The sequence below is a fragment of the Puntigrus tetrazona genome, chromosome 19, assembly GCF_018831695.1.
Source record: "Puntigrus tetrazona isolate hp1 chromosome 19, ASM1883169v1, whole genome shotgun sequence".
In the NCBI taxonomy this organism is placed as follows: Eukaryota; Metazoa; Chordata; class Actinopteri; order Cypriniformes; family Cyprinidae; genus Puntigrus; species Puntigrus tetrazona.
This window is the reverse complement of record NC_056717.1, coordinates 13,154,718-13,173,363: the sequence shown is the minus strand read 5'-3', so window position 1 is coordinate 13,173,363 and position 18,646 is coordinate 13,154,718. Positions and strand designations below refer to the sequence as shown.

The 18,646-nt window shown below is 38.4% G+C and overlaps 2 protein-coding genes across 48 annotated transcripts in view; both read right to left on the bottom strand.

Annotated features, from left to right (window-relative positions):
- clasp2 (cytoplasmic linker associated protein 2) overlaps nucleotides 1–4,901 on the bottom strand; it is a 40,694-nt gene extending 35,793 nt beyond the window's left edge. For 26 of the 47 annotated variants that reach the window (XM_043218520.1, XM_043218536.1, XM_043218521.1 and 23 more), the window contains exons 1-4: nucleotides 4,052–4,901; nucleotides 1,931–2,009; nucleotides 873–976; nucleotides 496–587 (exon numbers count right to left, since the gene is read on the bottom strand). In XM_043218520.1, coding sequence (XP_043074455.1) covers nucleotides 496–587; nucleotides 873–976; nucleotides 1,931–2,009; nucleotides 4,052–4,249 — 473 coding nt within the window. In that variant the 5' untranslated portion in view covers nucleotides 4,250–4,901. The remainder of the gene's footprint in view (nucleotides 1–495; nucleotides 588–872; nucleotides 977–1,930; nucleotides 2,010–4,051) is intronic. The other 21 variants (XM_043218534.1, XM_043218535.1, XM_043218541.1 and 18 more) reach the window with 1 other exon arrangement.
- A 1,029-nt stretch (nucleotides 4,902–5,930) lies between these two features.
- fbxl2 (F-box and leucine-rich repeat protein 2) lies at nucleotides 5,931–17,100 on the bottom strand. The gene is made up of 14 exons (XM_043218109.1): nucleotides 16,650–17,100; nucleotides 16,004–16,065; nucleotides 15,386–15,440; nucleotides 15,225–15,299; nucleotides 14,871–14,965; nucleotides 14,238–14,402; nucleotides 11,854–11,980; nucleotides 11,696–11,770; nucleotides 11,471–11,601; nucleotides 11,327–11,387; nucleotides 11,163–11,207; nucleotides 10,673–10,729; nucleotides 10,305–10,517; nucleotides 5,931–8,266 (listed from the first exon to the last, which is right to left on the bottom strand). Exons 1-14 carry the CDS (start codon nucleotides 16,677–16,679, stop codon nucleotides 8,159–8,161), a joined length of 1,299 nt encoding a protein of 432 aa, XP_043074044.1. The 5' UTR covers nucleotides 16,680–17,100; the 3' UTR covers nucleotides 5,931–8,158.
- Between the last annotated feature and the right edge of the window lie 1,546 nt (nucleotides 17,101–18,646).

Genomic DNA, 18,646 nt, shown 5'->3' with positions numbered 1-18,646 from the left:
TTGTTTTTAATTAAAGCTATATTGCACGTATCATTTTATTATCGCAGTAACAATGAAGGCTTTTCAGATTATGTGAAAGCTCTTGTGTCAACATTGAGATGTTACTGAGAAGCTAGTTTTGTTTGTATTTGAGTGTTCATGCAGTGCTTCAATGAGAATGTCTGACCTTCTTGGTATCAATACAGGCAGGTAAGAGGATTACCTCAGAGGGACGAGTTTGTTTACAATGTGCGAGAGACTAGGAATGTGTACGAGCCAATGTCTGTAGAAACCTAAATATCTAAATATCAGTGAATGCAGACGTCAAAACAGGTTCTAACGTCTGAGAAGCTGAACTAACAGAGTTCCCAGGTATCCGTGATAAACCCAGGGGGATTTAATTGCCTCAAAAAACTATGATATGGAAGACCAGTGCCCCCTGTTGGACAAGATTTTCAGCAGAAATGTGGGTTTGTTTACAAAGTGAGACTGTATGGGATTGTATAAGCGACTTACGCATTTAGTGTGGCAACCAAGCACAAACAGAGCCCCTCTCTGCTGCGGAAGTTTTTGTGTTTGAAGCAAGGAAACAGCCTCTCCCAAATATACTACACAAGAGACAGAGAAAAAGAAACAGTCAGTGGTTCGTTACATATCCATTACTGCAAAAGCAGAGAGAGAGTGAGACGATGAGCTATGAAGGAAATGATAAATCACTTGGAATAGTAACTGGCAAAAGGGATTAAATGTGTTTCTATTCACCCAGCAGCTCACACACACACACACACACACACACACACACACACACACAAAATCCAGACTTTGGCTTTATGATTTTGTTGTTGGTATGAATGGGTGTGAGGATCTGCCCACCCGCTGTATAGTTAGCTCACCATGGGTGTTGCCGTCTGCTCCATCAGCTTCAAAATGAGTGCTTGTGCCTGTTCTCGAACCTGATCCTTTGCATCTCCCAAACGGTCAACTAATGCAGGCACCACTGAGTGGGGGGCAAAAAGTGAAAAAGGGGTTTAAAAGGCATCTAAACATGCAGGGCTGCACAATTTAAAACACAGTTTTTTCAACGAAAAGCTCCATGTTGGCTGTAATGAAAAAAATAATAATTACTGATTACTTTAACTTACAGTTTAGACTTTTAGGAGTATAATATATATATATATATATATATATATATATATATATATATATATATATATATATATATATATATATATATAAAAACTTCTAAAAGTCTACACACCACAACGTTAAAGTCACAAAGAACTATATCATTGGAATCACTTTCAGTGCTGGCTTCAGTCTGAAACAAGCAGCGTATGATTTAATGATTACGCCAAGTCAAATCATGATTTCAATTTTATTCTAATTTATAGTCTAGCCCTATAATATTAATAATAATGTGTACATTTAATGCAACATGCAAATACAACCATTTGTAAACTAAACATAAACCACTTACTCCCCAGATGTTTTTGAGCATCCCAAAGCTTTAACACAGGCTCAACTAATGGCACGAATTGGGGACAAAATTATCTGTTTGTTCGACCAGAAATGTATTTTTATTTATTTTTTACATTGTCACTTTCTACATTGTTGGTCACCCGGCAGACTCGAACAGACTCTTTGTGTGAAGTCATCCCATTCCTTTCTCTATACCCCGTTTGTTCCATGTTTTCAGATGAATGAGGTATGATGAGCGAGGGGGGTCATCTGTTATAAACATAACAGCCCGTTCCCTTAGTAACAGCAGGAGGCGGGGCACAAACAGCTGAGAGACAAGCTAGGAGTTTGTGGATTGTGTCATATACATGGCAGGTCATCTCGGCATTCCCCTTTCTGCTGATTATGCAATGGAGAAGATCTTTAGCTAATGCTGCCTTTTTGAAGCTCGGACTTCAGCGGAACAAGCAACAAGCGTGAGCACATCGCTTACCTGTGCCGATATAACCTCTGAAGCGATCAGTCATCCGATCCACAAATGCGCTGACGATATCGATCCCCAGCAGCGCAACCTGACACCAAACAAGAAAGAGACAAATCAGCTGAAAACGTCAAACCTCACTCTTCCTCTCTGTAGGACAGCATTTTCAAACACACGATTCTGCTTATTTGGTATTCGATGCAGTATCGGTTACAGGGCTTTGCGTTGATGAGCGCTATGTCTTTAAGAAGGACTATTGTTATTGTGCGAGAGTGGGTGAATGAAAATAAGAGATTGCGAGACGACTATATTTGAGGATTGCGGTGGGATCGCTGCAGTGTGTTTCTTGGCAGTGCAGGATGGAAGTTCACATTCCAGAGAAACAATCAAATATTCACTACATCCCAGAAGCTCCAGTTATGACCTATTTTAGGCAAAGCAGCCAGAGAGAGTCCTGAGTAAGGACAACAGAGAGAGCGCACCTGAAAGGCAAAAATGGAAAACACCTGGGCGCTTCTTTTTGGGAAATTGTTTAAATGTGTTTTAATTGGACAGCGATCAACTACACACTTTGCAATGAGTTCAGTCACACTTTAGGGATTAACCTCATTTCTTCACGTTGATACAATCAGCAAGCATTTCTGTTTTTTTCCCCTTGTATGACTTATGGAGAAAATGTGCATTTAAATCAAGTCCATTCTTGGATAATTTCTCACTGAATTTGTCAGCATTTAACTCTATAACAGATACACAACTTTTTTTGTTGTAATTAATTATTGAAGAAACGTTACAGTTGCATTTAAATAGACACAAGTAGTATAATTTTAATATCAATAAATATGCATTTCGTTAAACAATTATACTTACATTTATTGTAAAATAATACAAATTATAATTAATTTTAAACAATTACACTAATGTGGGGACAGTACAATTTTATGTTTCTAATCTCTATTTCTAAGGTAATTATAAAAAAATATACAGTAAAAATAAATAACATTTTCTATTTTTAAATATTTTAAAATGTATCTTTTCCAGATTCTTTGATATTAAAAAGTAAAAAGGATTAGCATTTATGTCTTTGCTGTTCCTTTTGCTTAATTTAAGATACAGCTGCTGGAAAAAAAAAAAAATATATATATATAAAAAATTTATTTTTCAGAAAATCAAGACTTTAAACAACACTGTATATTAAATAAATACAAAAAAAATGATTTACAAACATATTTTAGTGGAGAGATGAAAACTGTCTACCAGATCTTTAACCAGGGAGCCAAAAAACTTGACACCCTGCATTTATCAAACCACATACATTTGTAGAAGTCTGCAGCTGTGTCTCCAATTTATGAATCACCCTCATCATTTCTAAAATCCAACCTCAATGAGTCTGATGTCATAGCTGTCCATTAATATCAGTCCCTGAAGACCACGACTACCAGCTGAAGATAGAACACAGATGAGTCTCCGAAGCTGCTTTTAAAACATCAATAATCATGTTTCGTTCCATGCTTCCCGTTTCAGTCTCACTATTTGCAGAAGTGACCATTTTTGCCCCAACCTTGAACATTAGCGGCAGCATGAGCCAGCATAAAAGCTTCTGCTTGCATGCACTGGCCATTTAAACATGACTCGCATGCATCCTCAAACACCACGGCTTTTCTTAAATCAGCACAACACACAACAAAAAGCACATGTAAATGGATTACTTATAGAAACTGCAGTGACATGTGCCATCACAGCCCCAGTGTAACAGAACAATACCCCAAGCAACCCTCCCCCATCAACACAACACCCCCCACCAGCAAATCCACTCTCCTAGACACAAATGAATATGTAATGGATGCACTTTGATATTAACGTACCGTTTAAACATTTTCTTCCTAAACACATACACAGAAGATTTTTATAAATGCGGTTACATTAGCACCTTTTATCTCAGGTTGAGAGAATGGTACAGTAATGAATGCACAATAACATAAACCTGATGCAATTGGTGATATGCATGCAATAACAGACTTTATGAAAATAAGGTTTGGCTCAAGAACAATGAAGGCATCCTTCATAACATACGTGCCAAACGGCTTATAACACAGGTTTACGACACTTCATTTAAATAGGCATGGTCACACGTACCTTGTAATTGCTGGAATTGACCCATCCCGTCAGCTCATCTATGGTTTTATCCAGACGGGGTTTGTCCTGCTCCACGTCCCAGGACCTCTGCGGGTCGCTCAGGTAGTCTATGAGATCCGGGCCGACCTGCAGCCGCCGGGTCACGTCCTTCTGCAAAACCTGCTGGTAAAAATAGTCCATGTTGTCATTTTCCTCCATCGGGACGCTCTGTGGTCAGTCCTCAGGTTGCGGCGAAACAATAACAACGACAGAGTGACTGTCGGCGTCGCGTAAACGGCGCGAGAAAACGAAACGTGTGCAACGAGGAAGTCGAATACTGCGTTTGAAAACACTCCGAGGGCGCTTGGGTCTGATGTTTAGTGCGGTAACGAAAAATAAACAACTTTGACAAAGTTTCCCAAAAACAAAATGGTTGATCCCCCGAACAAAAAGTGTGTTTCCACTAAATAACTAAAGTGGCGCAAAGTGAAGTAAAAGGGTTCCGCTGCGAGGCGCGCATAAAAACAAAGGAAATGTATCCGACCGAGGGCAGGCAGTCTCGGCTAACAGTGCTAGCTTTAACCCTTATGGTCGAGTATCCTGGGGCCTGCCGCCGGGGCTCTCTTCCCTCCTGGCCTCCATTTCAGAAAAGCCCGCTTCACGCCGCTCGGGTGATGAGTGGATGAGCCGCCGGGACGCGGGACGCTCTCCTGTTTGCACTTAATCCAAAAATAATCCGCACTTTGACAGCTGCCTTCTGAACTCAAGAAGCGATCGCGGCTAACGCTACTGGACCGCCAGTAGCCGCAATACTGGAGTGTTGAATAGCAAACGATCCCGAGGAAGAGTGATTGGGCCGAGGCCTTGAGGTCCTTCAACGCCGCACAGATGTCCAGCATGATGCCTGAATGAAAATATGCTCATTGGATCACAATTCATTATTTATCAGAGGCTGTGCAGTGCGACAGTAACAGACAGCTACAACGTACATGTTTATTATGTATATAATGATCAGTGACTACTAAACATTTTAATGCTATTGTTGTAAAGAAATAATACTATGTTGTTGTTGTTGTTACAGTTGACAAATCTATTTAATAACACGTTGTTGTTGTTGTCATTATTATTATTATTATTGTTGTTGTTGTTGTTGTAGTTAATTTATATTTTTGATTATTTCAGTATGTTGAAACTTATCCTCGTGGTATTATTGACTGAATCAAGTTTGAAATAAGTTTCATGAAGATTTGAGTATATGAATAAATTATTTACTTATTATGAGATATTTCGTATTATAATAATAATGTCAGAAATAAGCAGACTTAAAAGAACCTTAAAAGCAACATGGATGAATAAGAAACAAGGTTCTTTCCACACAGCACCAGCACAAACTCTATTTTCAATATGTTCTTTCGTCTCCCCCTAGTGGCTTTAAACGTGTATGCCATACGATTTATATAGAATTTTATATATATATATATATATATATATATATATATATATATATATATATATATATATATATATATATATATATATATACACACACACTACAAAAACTATACATACTACACTTTAAACATACATATACACATTATTACAATATAATAAAAGGTTACAACCAAAATATATACCACAAATATTTAGGTGTTTACCATAATAGCTTTTTAGAACTTGTGGTATAATGGAAACTGTCCTCATCCAATAGTCTCACAAAATAAATGTATTCTGTGCTGTTTATTATAATCTATTAAAATGAAGACATCCCTATGTACACAGCTTTTTGTTAATAGTTTGAAATCTTCTAATTAAAAAAATGCATTGGCATTACCGCAAGATTTATAAGCTACACTTTCAAACACATGTCTACAGCAGAGGAATTAACCAATCCAGAATGTGACACACTGCTCAGATCTTTTATTTAAAGAAATGTCACATTAACAACCAGAACACAAAGACATTCAGGTAACTTGTTTCATCTTTGTCAAAAAAATATGGGAGAGAAGGAGGGGAACCGATTAACTGTTACAGAACAATTCTAAACAAACTTCATTTCGCAGACAGGTTTAGCATTGCCTTCTAAAGTGGTTGCGTGTTTGAGATAAAGAATACTGGAATCACTGGTGTATGCGCTGATAGGAAATGATGATGCACTTCACCATCATCACATCTAACGGCAAAAGCCAACTTAAATAAGGGGAATACAAGAGATAAAATATGAAGTACATCGCAGCCCTGAGCATTTCTGTGGCTGTAACCCACCCCTCCCTCCAGTTGCAAAATCAAAGGCACTCACACTGACAAAAAACATTTCAATGCGTAGATGATCAACTCAGCATGTGTTTTCATCAGCAAGACTCAACATGATTTTAAATATGCAATGTTACGCATCAAACCTAAGTTGAATACAAGTTTAACGCATGAGACTTAGGGACAAACTTGCCAAAACACAACATTTTTGTTATCATTCACTTTATACCAAACCTGTACGACTTTCTGACTTTCTTTGTTCTATGAAACACAAAAGGAGATTTCAGGCAAAATGAAACTCTTGGTCACCATTCTTCTTCATTGCAACTTGGTCTATACAATGAATGTGAATATGGACTGAGACTAACATTTAGACCGGTTTTAGAGCAGATGAGGCTGAGAAGATAATATAAATGTCATATTTTGCAGAACCATCACTTTAAACCATAATCGCTTAAGTTTTGACATTTTCAAAACTTGCCATATATATATATATGTTGACTTTTGTATATATTATTTACATATTACTCATCTGATCTAGTTCAACCAAAAACAAGTAATATTCCATCATCATTTACTTATCCTTGTGTTGTTTCAAACCAGTATGACTTTCTTTAATAAAACACATATGACGACATTATTATAGAATGTTGCAGTCAAAACAATATCAATATTTTTTTCAAATTGTTTTCCTGTGTTCCACAGATAAAAAAAAAAAAAAAAAAAGAAGAAAAAAAGTCATACAGGTTTGGAGTGGCATGAAGGTGGGAAAATGATAACAGAATTGTTATTTTTGGGTGAACTATGCCTTTAACAAAGCATAATTGGCAGTAAATATACAGGGAAGGGACACTGCGATGAGAACACCTCGAAATTTTGAGGAAATGCCTGAATACGGAGTGTTGTTAATCCTGTCACATACCATAGTTACATGCGCATGGGCTTTTAATATTGCACTGAAACAATGTGAAACTTACGATAACCTATTCCTGATGTACCCCCCTCCCTCCAACCCTTAGCACATGTATACTGTCTAAATTGAAACATTCACATCATTGGTGACGTACTGTGACTCCACGCTGGAGCAAAATCCGCTTTATCTCACATGCACAATCTCAGTCCTTCACTTCCCCTCGCTCGCTCAGGTACATTTTCGTCCTCTCAAAAATAGGGTGAGCACTAACAGAAAATAAAAAAACAACATTTTACTCCAGTTTTAATACGGGTTGATTCGTTGTAGTGTTATATTTTGTTTTCTATGCTTAAACATTCTCACACACACACGCAAAAACCAGACAGAAACGCTCAAACGCTTCCTGCTCTCAGGTTCGAGAAAGTCACATGATCAGTCGGCGGGAGGCGTATCCTACAAAACTCCAGAGACTTGCATCCTGCTGCTCGTTTTCTGTTCTTTCTATTTGTTCTCGTTGTGAGAGAATGCATTGCTATTGGTTGAGGAAGAGGAGCAGGACGTAAACACGGTGTAGTCGTCATAGTGGCATCAAAATGCCTCAATGTTGTTTGCGTATCGGTTCTATATTCAGTAGTTCCATAATGCTTTAAGTACTTCCTTCGATTTGTTTACTATATATCCAAATATGAAATATTTTACATGGTAGCTCCTTGATTTTTCTTCTTGTATATCCAGTAGGTGGTATCGTATGTACGTAGTATTGTCACGTTGCATTGTATTTATTTTGCGTAACATTGTTCAGGTCCATCCTGCTGCCAGGCAACCGCTCAGTGAACAAGCCGTGCCTCCCGCAGCCACAACCCCACACAGCGTCTCGTAGCGGGGTGGAGCAGAGGCAGGGCAAAGTTTAGAGGTTGTCTGACAGCTTGACATTCTATGGGATCTCCCAGAAGCCCCTCCTTCTGTCAGAGTATGACGCAGCAGCGGCAGAGACGCTGACCACCTCCGTGCACTGAAGGAGGAGGTGTGACCGGCGCAAAGTAAGCATGGACCTTGATCTCAGGAAGGTGAGCCTACAGGAGAAACAAGAGCGGAATGAGCCAGAAGCCAGAGTATGACATAACAACTGGATTACGTCATTTTTCTCTACAATCTGAAAAATAAATAAATACTTTCAGGTTTGGTTTAGACAAAAAAAACAAAAAAACAAAAAATCACCATTAAACCGAATAAGTCTATAGCAAAGCAATATTGTAGAGTGAAGCAGAATAAAGCCACTACTAATCAATCCCTGACCGATAACAAAGCTTTTTGATAGAATAAAATAAGTAATAATAATAACTGGTTAATGTAATTGATGTATGCTACAGTAAAAAAAAAAAACAAATGGTACTATGTGTACAGTGAGAGACAGTGTGCAACGACTTTAAAAGTAAATCACAGGTGTTGTCCAAACAACACAGAATTACTGCAGCAAAATCACAGCAAATCTCAATATTTAACTGGAACGCCGTGTTCTTAAAAACTGACCACAGAGAACTTCACATCATCATCCGTGAAAAAGCTGAAAAAAAAAAACTTTAAAATCACAGACACCAATGCAAAAAAAAGATGACTTTATCACCATTTAACCAGTTAGAAACCAAAGTCCCTCTCAAAGGCATGTCATTTCACTCGGTGGCCATGTTTGAAATGCCTTTTTGGCAGCAGCTCCAGTCATGGAAGTACAGCTCTTATCTCTTTGAACAGGGAAACAAGGTTCCACGAAACCAAGCTTACGATTCAATTTCATATTTGAAATTACCAATAAAATCTGACGACTGCCATCACATTTATGTTGTTTCTTATGCTCAAGTAGTGTCTTAATTATGATCACAGTGTTTTGTAGTCCAACCAGTTTTGCCATTGACAGCACCTTTTTATTCTTCTCGCTATTCCCCTACAGCAGCTAATAAACCAGAACTCTCACACATTCACAGAAAACGACAAACTTCTGCATTGAAAAATAACGTGTATAATAACTGGAGCTTCAAACAAAAGCTGCAGCGATGCAATGACTTTACTGATAGGCAATTGGCTCTTTTATTTAGAAAGCGGTGCTGTTCCATAATATTGCGCTTTTTTCACATTCATAAGTAATAATGCACCATGTTTGTACATCTAAAGTCCAAACTCTGACCAAACTGAACCTAAACATTTGCCCTGGCTCGACAAATGATGTGACCCAACAACTGTGGGCAGTTTTTTGTGTGAAAATTGCTCACAAATTGCTTTTGTTAAAAAAAAAGGCCAGTTTACCCCTAGATTGACACACAAAAAAAATAGGGCCATTAAATTGTAATGTGCTCAGTATAAAACTGACAAGTCACATAACCAGCTTATTTTGATTATGATTATTGCTGTCAAGTACTCATAAGTATTTACACTTACTTGCCAGCACTATAAACATACACTGCATATTTGAGTTTGTACGATTTTTATTTGGAAACAACACCTGTGCAGAAATGATAAGCAATTTGTTTTTTATTTGGTTGTGTTTTTAACAAGAACCTATTTGTCATTATGAAATAAACAATAATTAAGTGTTTTTGACATTACTTTGACGCTTTAAAAATAACTATTAATAAACTAAGTAATATTGAAAGTAAGTAATTATCTTCTGACCATTCAATCAAAACATACTTGTTATTTTATGACGTCAATTTCTTGTTTTTTTTTTTATGTGCTATAGAATGCACTGAATATATAAATATACAATATGCAAAACTGTTCTCTGATATCTATATAGAAGGTATGTGGCTTAGTGAAGGGCAAAAATTCTCCAGAAACAGTTTTACACGAGCATTTACAACCCTTGGATTTCTTTCTAGAATTAAATGATCTGCTATTGGCTTATTTGGAAAGTTCATGAATAATAATATTAAGCTCTGCTCTGATTAGCTGTTTCACAGTGCGGCTCATTTCAGTAGCTCACATCAATATATTCATGAGCATCTCGTTAATAAAGCCGGTTCACTGATTAGTGGAAAATCTCCATTATTTTTGTCTGTTTGTTGCATTTGAGACTATGTGTGGGAGTTGTGACATATCGAGCGATTATTTTCCACAGACCCGGATTCGTTTGATGCCCGCGCGGGTGACCTGCTGGCAGTCATAGAGCTCAATGCGTTCCAGACGCTGGCAACTCTTGAGGTGCTCCAGTGTGATGTCCGTGATCAAGGGGCAGTTGTCCAGCTCCACGACCTGCAGACGCTCCTGACCACACACACTGCTGCTCAGGTGTCTGATTCCATCATCTGTTATCAACTCACAGTGAGACAGGCTCTAGAAAACACACACATATATACATGCCGAAGTGAGCAGGCTACAAGGATTGTGCTTCGGAAAACAAATAGGCATGCTTCATAATTCCTTTACAGAGAGCCATAAATAACATGCATGGAAGCAATACTCCCACACACTCCCTCTCAAACACTCACCAGCGCCTGCAGCCGAGGGCAGTGGATTGAGAGCTGAACCAGAGTGTTATCAGTCACCTGAATGGCGCATACAGACACAGAACATTAATATTAGTATGCTGACTAATCAGGATAAATTGCTGCAGGAAAACAGACTCAGATCAACAGCAGTAAAAAGAAAGCTTACGAATACTTTTGGTAGAGGTATAGTAGATTTTACTAACAGTTTTTTTTTCATATTTTAATTGTAATCGATTACATATTTAATATATTCAATGATTAAAGTAATTTTTTTACATTGTTTTATATCGTTTCTTTGTTGCAGTTGTTTTACTGTTTAAATTTTGTTGTTGGCTGCCTTGCGTTAAATTAGCTCATTTAAATACAATACTATATAAGAACGTCTTTCTTTAAAGAAGTAATACTTGTATACAGCAGGAATGCATTTAATTGTTCAAAGTGAAAGTAAATGTTAATAAAGATTCATACTTTAAATAGATTTGAAGCTTACCAAAATACATTCCTCTAAATCCATCTTCTCCATATCGTGACAATTCTGAAACAGAAGGCACGGTTTGTTTAGAAATCGTCTAGAAATGTCTTCGAACACAAAGCATGTGCTCTAAATCCAATACGTTTATGTTTTGTAGTTTTGCGGCGTTTGTGATTACTCACTCTGGCAAGAACAGTAAAACCAGCATCAGTCACATGTGAGCAGCGAGCGGCCTCCAGGATCCTGAGGAAGACACATGCAATGTGAATGAACGACCCCTGTGTGGTTATGTGTGCTTATCTGCGTGCAGATGAAGAAAGCTTTACTTGAGCCGTTGGCAGTTGAGGCCGAGGGCAGTCAGAGAAGCGTCTGTGATGTTGCTGCAGCCAGACACACAAACCATCTGCAATTTGTGACAACCGCGGCACAAACTCACAAAACCATCATCTGTGATTTGCTGCAAGATGGATAAAACATCTTAGTTATGTCTGCGTGTATTTGTTTTTCATTAGCAATATTAACCAACAGCATAATAAGCCAAAAAGTCTTACTGTGCACGATTGCATGTTGATTGTCATGAGCTCAGGACAGTGCTTTTGAAGGTGCTTCAGTGCAGTATCATCAAGCTGAAACGGCACATTTAATAGTTATTACGTTGCACTGTCAATGATTCTCTCAAGGTGTTTTGTGCTTGTACAGACGTATGCACCTGTGTGCAGCCTCTCAGAAACAGAGCTCGGAGACTTGTGCAGCCACGGCTTAGAGCCTCGATGCCATCACTCGTGATCTGATCACACCAGGACAGGTTCAGGTTCTCCAACATCCGACAGCCCTCGCTAACAGACAGAAAGAGCCAATAGGAGAATAAGCAAACAAAACGCTAAAAAAAAAGAACTTAAATGGACAGTCTACCCAAAAATGAAAATTAACCCTTGATTTACTCACCTTCAAGCCATTCTATACGTATATGACTTTCTTCTTTCAGATGAATACGATCCGAGTCATTAACAAATTTCCTGGCCGTAAGCTTTATAATGGAAGTGGGTGTTATTTTTTAATAGTCCAAAAGAAGTCCAATAAAGCGTATCAGTCCATGATAAAAAATGTTTCATGCATGGCTCAAGGGGATAAATAAAAGCCTGAATCAATGCATATAAGAAAAACTGTCATACGTGTATTCACAATAGAACACCATTTCAGAGGATGAAGCAGGATGTAGGCGTAGCATAAAGCCGGTGTTATACCTATCGTATGTGCAATCCAGCCAAGTATACAGACAGCACAGACATGGACTACTAGTATTTATAACACTGAAAGTGTACTATGCGGGGTCCATACAGGCGTAGTAGATCAGTTGAACAGTAAACAAACAGGTGAACAAACAATCGCCCAGAGTTACTGCACATATGGCTGTCTTTATATTGTTTTTTTTGATGGACTGTAAATGCACGGGTAGCGATAGACTCACACAGCCAAGTCTGTTGATCCCGCATACTTATCCATGCAGTCACAAACAATGTGAGGCACATGAATGTTTACAGAGAGCCTCCCCATACACCCTCCAATGACGATTTTTACATGAATGTTGATTCAACATGTTGAATCAGTGTCGGGATCTTGGAGAACTCTGACTGGATGCCCAGTAAACGAAGGCGGCACAAATGGAAGATTTGTTATGGGATCTTACCCAAGCATTCAAGTATGTGTATATTATCATAACAACGTGAGCCACTTGAAATAGAACAAAAAAAGTTATGACTGTAACTGATATTCAAAATGGTAAACAAACGCTACTTTATGTTTCGCATATCTCCATTTATCTTGCATATCGTTTTCTCTGTTTGAATGACAAGTATTTACTATTGATAGCTGCTGATTTAGAAAGCTAACTCATCTCACGGATGCGCAGAATGCACATGCTAAGTTTGCCATCGACTGTAGTCTGCGCAGTGTGTTGGACCGCAGCTTTTTGTCCGATGCTGCCAATGCGAGGCAACAACTCTGTGAGCTTTCATCACTGCTAGTTCTTCGAAGTTGGCTTGGTGTGACCCAGCTTTTACTTTAGCAAAGGAAAGAATGGCTTTTTTTTTAACACGCGTATGACAGAGGAAGTCCGGAATTAGCGTTTATAAAGCTTTTGATATCAAAATGTTTCTTACCAATTCACTACAGAAGGCCTTTATTCACCCCCAGGAGTCATGTGAGGGCTTTTTTACTGCTTTATTGAAGAACTTTTGGACTACTGAAAAATAACAGCCATTCACTGCTGTCGAAAAAGCTTTGGAAGAGTTAGGATGTTTTTAAATATAACTATAACGAACAGATTCATCTAAAAGAAGAACCTAGGCTTGAGGATGAGTACAACCATCCCTTTAAACACCATCTAAAACCCCAAAAATGTTGTTGTTTTTTTTTTGTGAATTTAAATTTTAAACTTAAATCAACAACAATCAATGTGTCAAAAAAAAATCTGATCAGGAAAAAACATTTATAAATAAGAATATTTTGCCTTGCATTTTTAAGTTGAAATAAACTGATAAAGAGGAACAATAAACCACGAAAGAAATCCAAAATAAAAAATAAATAAATATACATATTGTTTTAAATACTATTTCATCCACTTTTGAGATGTGGGAATATAAGCAGCAATTATCTCAAATGTCTAACAATGAGTTAATAATTGCTCTTGGTCTCGGTTTAAATATTCCCTCTCAGAAGGTCCTGCTTCACCAGCTCATACAGAATAATCTACTAAAACTGTAGAAAAGATTCATTAGAGGAAATGTGACAGAGGTGACAGACTCTTAATCATTAACAAAGGCAACATCCTGAGAAAATGAAATCAAAACTAGGCTTTGATTTAACACCCCCCTGTTCAGACTCCATAAAATCTAAATCACAGTTTTGTTTTTTAGTCCATGTGTATTAGCTTTAAGGTCATCAAGTGTTTAAAATTGGAGTATTTAACTTCTGACAATTTTAGACTCATGCTGTCAATGTCTGTCCAATAATCATCATGGCATTTTACATTAACTACACAATCAAAACAAATAAGCCTAAATGCGGTCCCCAAGACCTTATGACTGCCCCCACCTTAAGGCCTTAAGTGCATGATTGGTGATGGACACACAGGAGGTCAGATCAAGGTGGCGAAGTTTAGAGCAGAACTTGCTAAGGCTGATGCAGGTGGAGTCTGTGATCTTGGTGCAGCCGTTGAGGTTCAGATGTTCAATGTTGCGACAGTTCTGAGCAAAGGTCCTGCCAAATCAAATAAAACCTCTTAGCTGACAATGCTAAACAGAAAAACTACACAATGAAAATATGGTAAACATGCTGCGAACAACAGCAGCCACAAATAATCCTCACCTAACCAGCTGCAAAATTACACATTTCCAGAAACAAGACATTTCTCACGGTGAAAGCTAAACTGCTGCACAAGCCAATCAGCCATTAAAAAGATTTGTGATATGTGATATTATGCAATTACATAGAAAAGGGACCGATGATATTCATAATAGGCGGGCCCATTCAAAAGTGCTTTACAATACACCACAAATCACATCAGAGATAACGGATTTTCTGAGATAGCTTTAATAACTTGTGACTTAGAGTTGCTTTAATGCCGCCGAGTGCTATTTTATGCTTTGACTGGACAATTTCATTAATTGTATGAACTGTGCAATCTTGCAGTGCATGTTTTAATTAATAAAAAGTAGTGTGGCTCACTTCATGGAGGCATCTCCCACACTGAGGCAGCCCCGAAGACTGAGCTGCCTCAAAAACCCCCCACATCGCTTCGAGATGTTCTCCACGACACGTCCCTAATAGAAACACATACAGAGAGAGAGAGAGCTCAGGCACAGAGGATCAGGGGATGACGTTACAGTCTATGGATTCCGTAGAAAAGCCTACTGACCCAGTGTTAATCCCATACACATAACACCCACAGACAGACAATTTAAAGCACACAGGAACATATTACTGATGAAATACTAAGACATGCAAAGCAAAAGCTGATAGCACACAAGACTGCATCTGCAATCGCAAACCATAACATTTACTGGACATATGCTTTTTCACCTCAATATCTGTCTGAAAGTTGAAGAGATCAATCTTTTGCCAGTTACTTCCATCTAACGCAAGAACATTCCACGCCTGTAGAAAAGGAGAAAAGCACTGTCGAAAACTATTTTAATACTAGACAGTTGTTTAATATTAACTAAACAAACAGCTGAACATACCTTGGATACCTGGGCACACCTACACAATGTAACTACATCCAGGAAAGAGAAAATCCTGAAATAAAAACAGATTTTGGAGAAGTTGTTGATTTTTGATTATTATTCTGTTTTTTCCTGTAATGTTCTAACATATATATATATATATATATATATATATATATATATATATATATATATATATATATATATATATTTATATTACATTTTAATATGAAATGCAAAAAAATCTGATGAACAGAGAGACAGACCAGACACATATACAAGTTAGAGATACAGACAGAACAAAGAACAACAAATAAGAAACCATAGACAGACTGACAGGCATAGATAGATAGATAGATAGATAGATAGATAGATAGATAGATAGATAGATAGATATAGATGCAAATTATACAGAATGAAAGAAAGAACAATAGAATACACAGACAGACAGACATACAGACAGAGTGATAAATGGAATGATAGAACGATAAACCAACAGATAGACAAATAGATGGGAAGACAGTCAGATATAGATGATTGATACAGAGACAGACAAGCACACAGATTTTCACAAAATTTATTACAATGTATTTGGCCATCTATGCCAATAAGAGTCATTAATTGTGATGGGCTCACCTGAGCAGAAGCTCTTTGGGAAGTTTTTTGTTGATTAGGGCCTCATCACTGTTTGAGAACACCTGGACAATGTGACATGACACAGATGAATTACATAAAGCTCACACAGCACCAGTTACGGTCATGCACAATCAATACGCTCAAAGCTGGTTCAGACACGCCTCGGCCTGGTGCAACTTCACCCATAACACTTGCACAAGAAGGACAAATAGCATCAGCGAGGGTCTTAGATAACACTGCCGCTTTGTGACATCTTCTCAAGCCCTCGCATTCAGGGCACGTCAGCAAGCCAATCAGCTTGATCTAAACTCCAAGAACACCAGCCAACTCTAACGTTAAACGGATTCAGGCGCAGCGCCCGTTGCTGACACGGTCAGCTGGTGCCGTTGTGTTAGGACGGGATTACCCTTGACGAACAAAAGCCTCAACACGGCACGTAAAAATAGAGCCCTGCCCGGTCCAAAACACACACACAGTACCCTTGCAGACACGCACGCACGCACGCACGCACGCAGTCACTCACGCGCGAGCGCGCGCCCACCAACACAAACAACCGCTTAAACACACTGTCATCGCTCAGACAGCCTGCCACCGCCCGTTTTCATTTCCTCGGGCGAAATATCACAGTTCGCTCGATATGAGTTACCTCAAATCTGCCCTTGGTGATGCCGTTCATGTCTGTTGCAGTGTCAATAATAAAGACAGTCCCAGGCAAGCGCTGCGCACAGCGACGTTTGCGCGTTTTGTCAACGCTGGCGATCAAACTGTCGTGACACAGACGCGCAGCTGTAACGTGTGGCCCGCTAGCCGTTCGTGTCTACGTTGGTAACCGGAGAAATCCCGGGCTGGCCGCCGTCCGTGAACCATCACACAGCCAAAATAACAATAATAACATGGACGGAGCAGACTGCTGCTCTAACCTCACTTCCGCCTCCCGAGCTGCCTCTCTGACTACATTTCCGCTCGAGCGCAAATTCCTGCCTGAAGTGAGTGCTGCTTAATCTTTAAACGACGCCAATAAAATGCCAGAGTGTGTCTGGCAAAGGAGCTTGAAGAATAAACCTTTTTATTAGCACTGGGGTCGGGAACGCGCTCGTGCGCTCCGGGGGTTCAAAAGTGTGGCTGTCGTGACGTCACTTTTGCGGGAAAAACACGCGTGGTGGGTTTGTTTTGGTAATGATCTATGAGGTTGCATAGGTGTGTCGTGGTTAATACACAAATGTAGCGTGGGGAAATGAAAATGGTCACTTTATTCATACAGAATTAAACGCCACCGACTATATTTTGGCACGATGTGTTAATGTTAGCAGAGCAGATGTGCATTCACGCTTATGTGAAAATAAGGACAGCGTGTCATAATTGTATTCCCTTCAGTTTCGAAGCGTCTGACACAGACAAATAAAACATTTCCACTTTTGACTATATTTACTTTTACTTTTTTTCTTTTTGATTTAAATGACCTTGTTTTGAAAAGGCTCTATTAACATCAGATGTTAAACTGTAACCAGTATCCTTAAAGCAATTAGCAGAGACTGGTAAATACAGCTTTATTCTGGTTTGATGGTTGAATAGTCATAAAAAGATTGCTGCATGTTTAAATTAGTCTGTCATTAGTCCGTCTTCAAGCATAGTCATAAGGACCTGCAAAAAAATGCATATGCAAAAATGCAACTAAATTCAGTATCTAAGTATTTCAGTAAAGTTTCTACCTGAAAAAATGTTTTTTTTACAGCCCTGCGAAATCACACAGCCTGAATGTTATAAAAATGGTAACATCTATATATGAATAGGCACTGTAGTATTCCTAGTCAACAGCAGAGGGCGGAAGAGTGCCGCTTTGCAGGTGGCTTTTGATCTTTCATGAATGGCACTTGAATATTTTCCCATTTGTTATTATACAGCTATTGAATAGTGTTTTCCCAATTAGTCGTTATTCAATTATCATAGCATGACGCGTTTAGTAGGACAGTTTAAGGTACTTCCAGGCAACAATTTGCAATTTGTGCCTATATATATTGTCTATGTACATATATATATATATATATATATATATATATATATATATATATATATATATATATATATATATATATATATATATATGTGTGTGTGTGTGTGTGTGTGTGTGTGTATGTGTGTGTAATGTAGATATGGTCATGTTAAAATCTTGTTAATTCTGCATCAGTTATAGGCTGGAAAACAGAACTAAGGAGTTTCATCTTTAAAATGGAAAAAGGTAGGAACTTTAACATCACTGTTACTCTATCTTGGAGTGGCATCCAACAAAAATCACCTCAAGAGCAAGATTTCAGGGGGTTCCAAAGAACCCTGGAGTAATATTAGCGTCTACAGGCCTCTCTTGCACTGGCTTAGGTTGTCCAGGAGTCTACCTCCAGGGACTGAAAAAGAATGGTGTGCATGGCAGGACAACAAGATGGAAGCCAAGAACATTGCTACCAGTTTGCCAAAGACTGTGTGAATGAGCCAGAAGACTATGAAAAGAATGTTTTGTCAACAAATGAATGTCAGAAATAGAACGGATTGATAAGAAGTGCATAATTTCACCTAAAAAAGCCACAGCTCACAGGACGTTCTCAGAATTTCGGCTGACATTCTTGCAAGGTTCTTTCAAAGTTAAGAGCA

What these genes read in the sequence shown, in the direction of transcription:
- fbxl2 (XM_043218109.1), bottom strand. Translation starts at nt 16,679, where the DNA reads ATGAACGGCATCACCAAGGGCAGATTTGAG. An exon ending in CATGCACTTAAGGCCTTAAG is followed by an intron (nt 11,981 to 14,237) that starts GTGGGGGCAGTC and finishes TCTGTCTGTTAG; the next exon opens with CGAGGGCTGTCGGATGTTGG. An exon ending in CTCAACTGCCAACGGCTCAA is followed by an intron (nt 11,388 to 11,470) that starts GTAAAGCTTTCT and finishes TGTCTTCCTCAG; the next exon opens with GATCCTGGAGGCCGCTCGCT.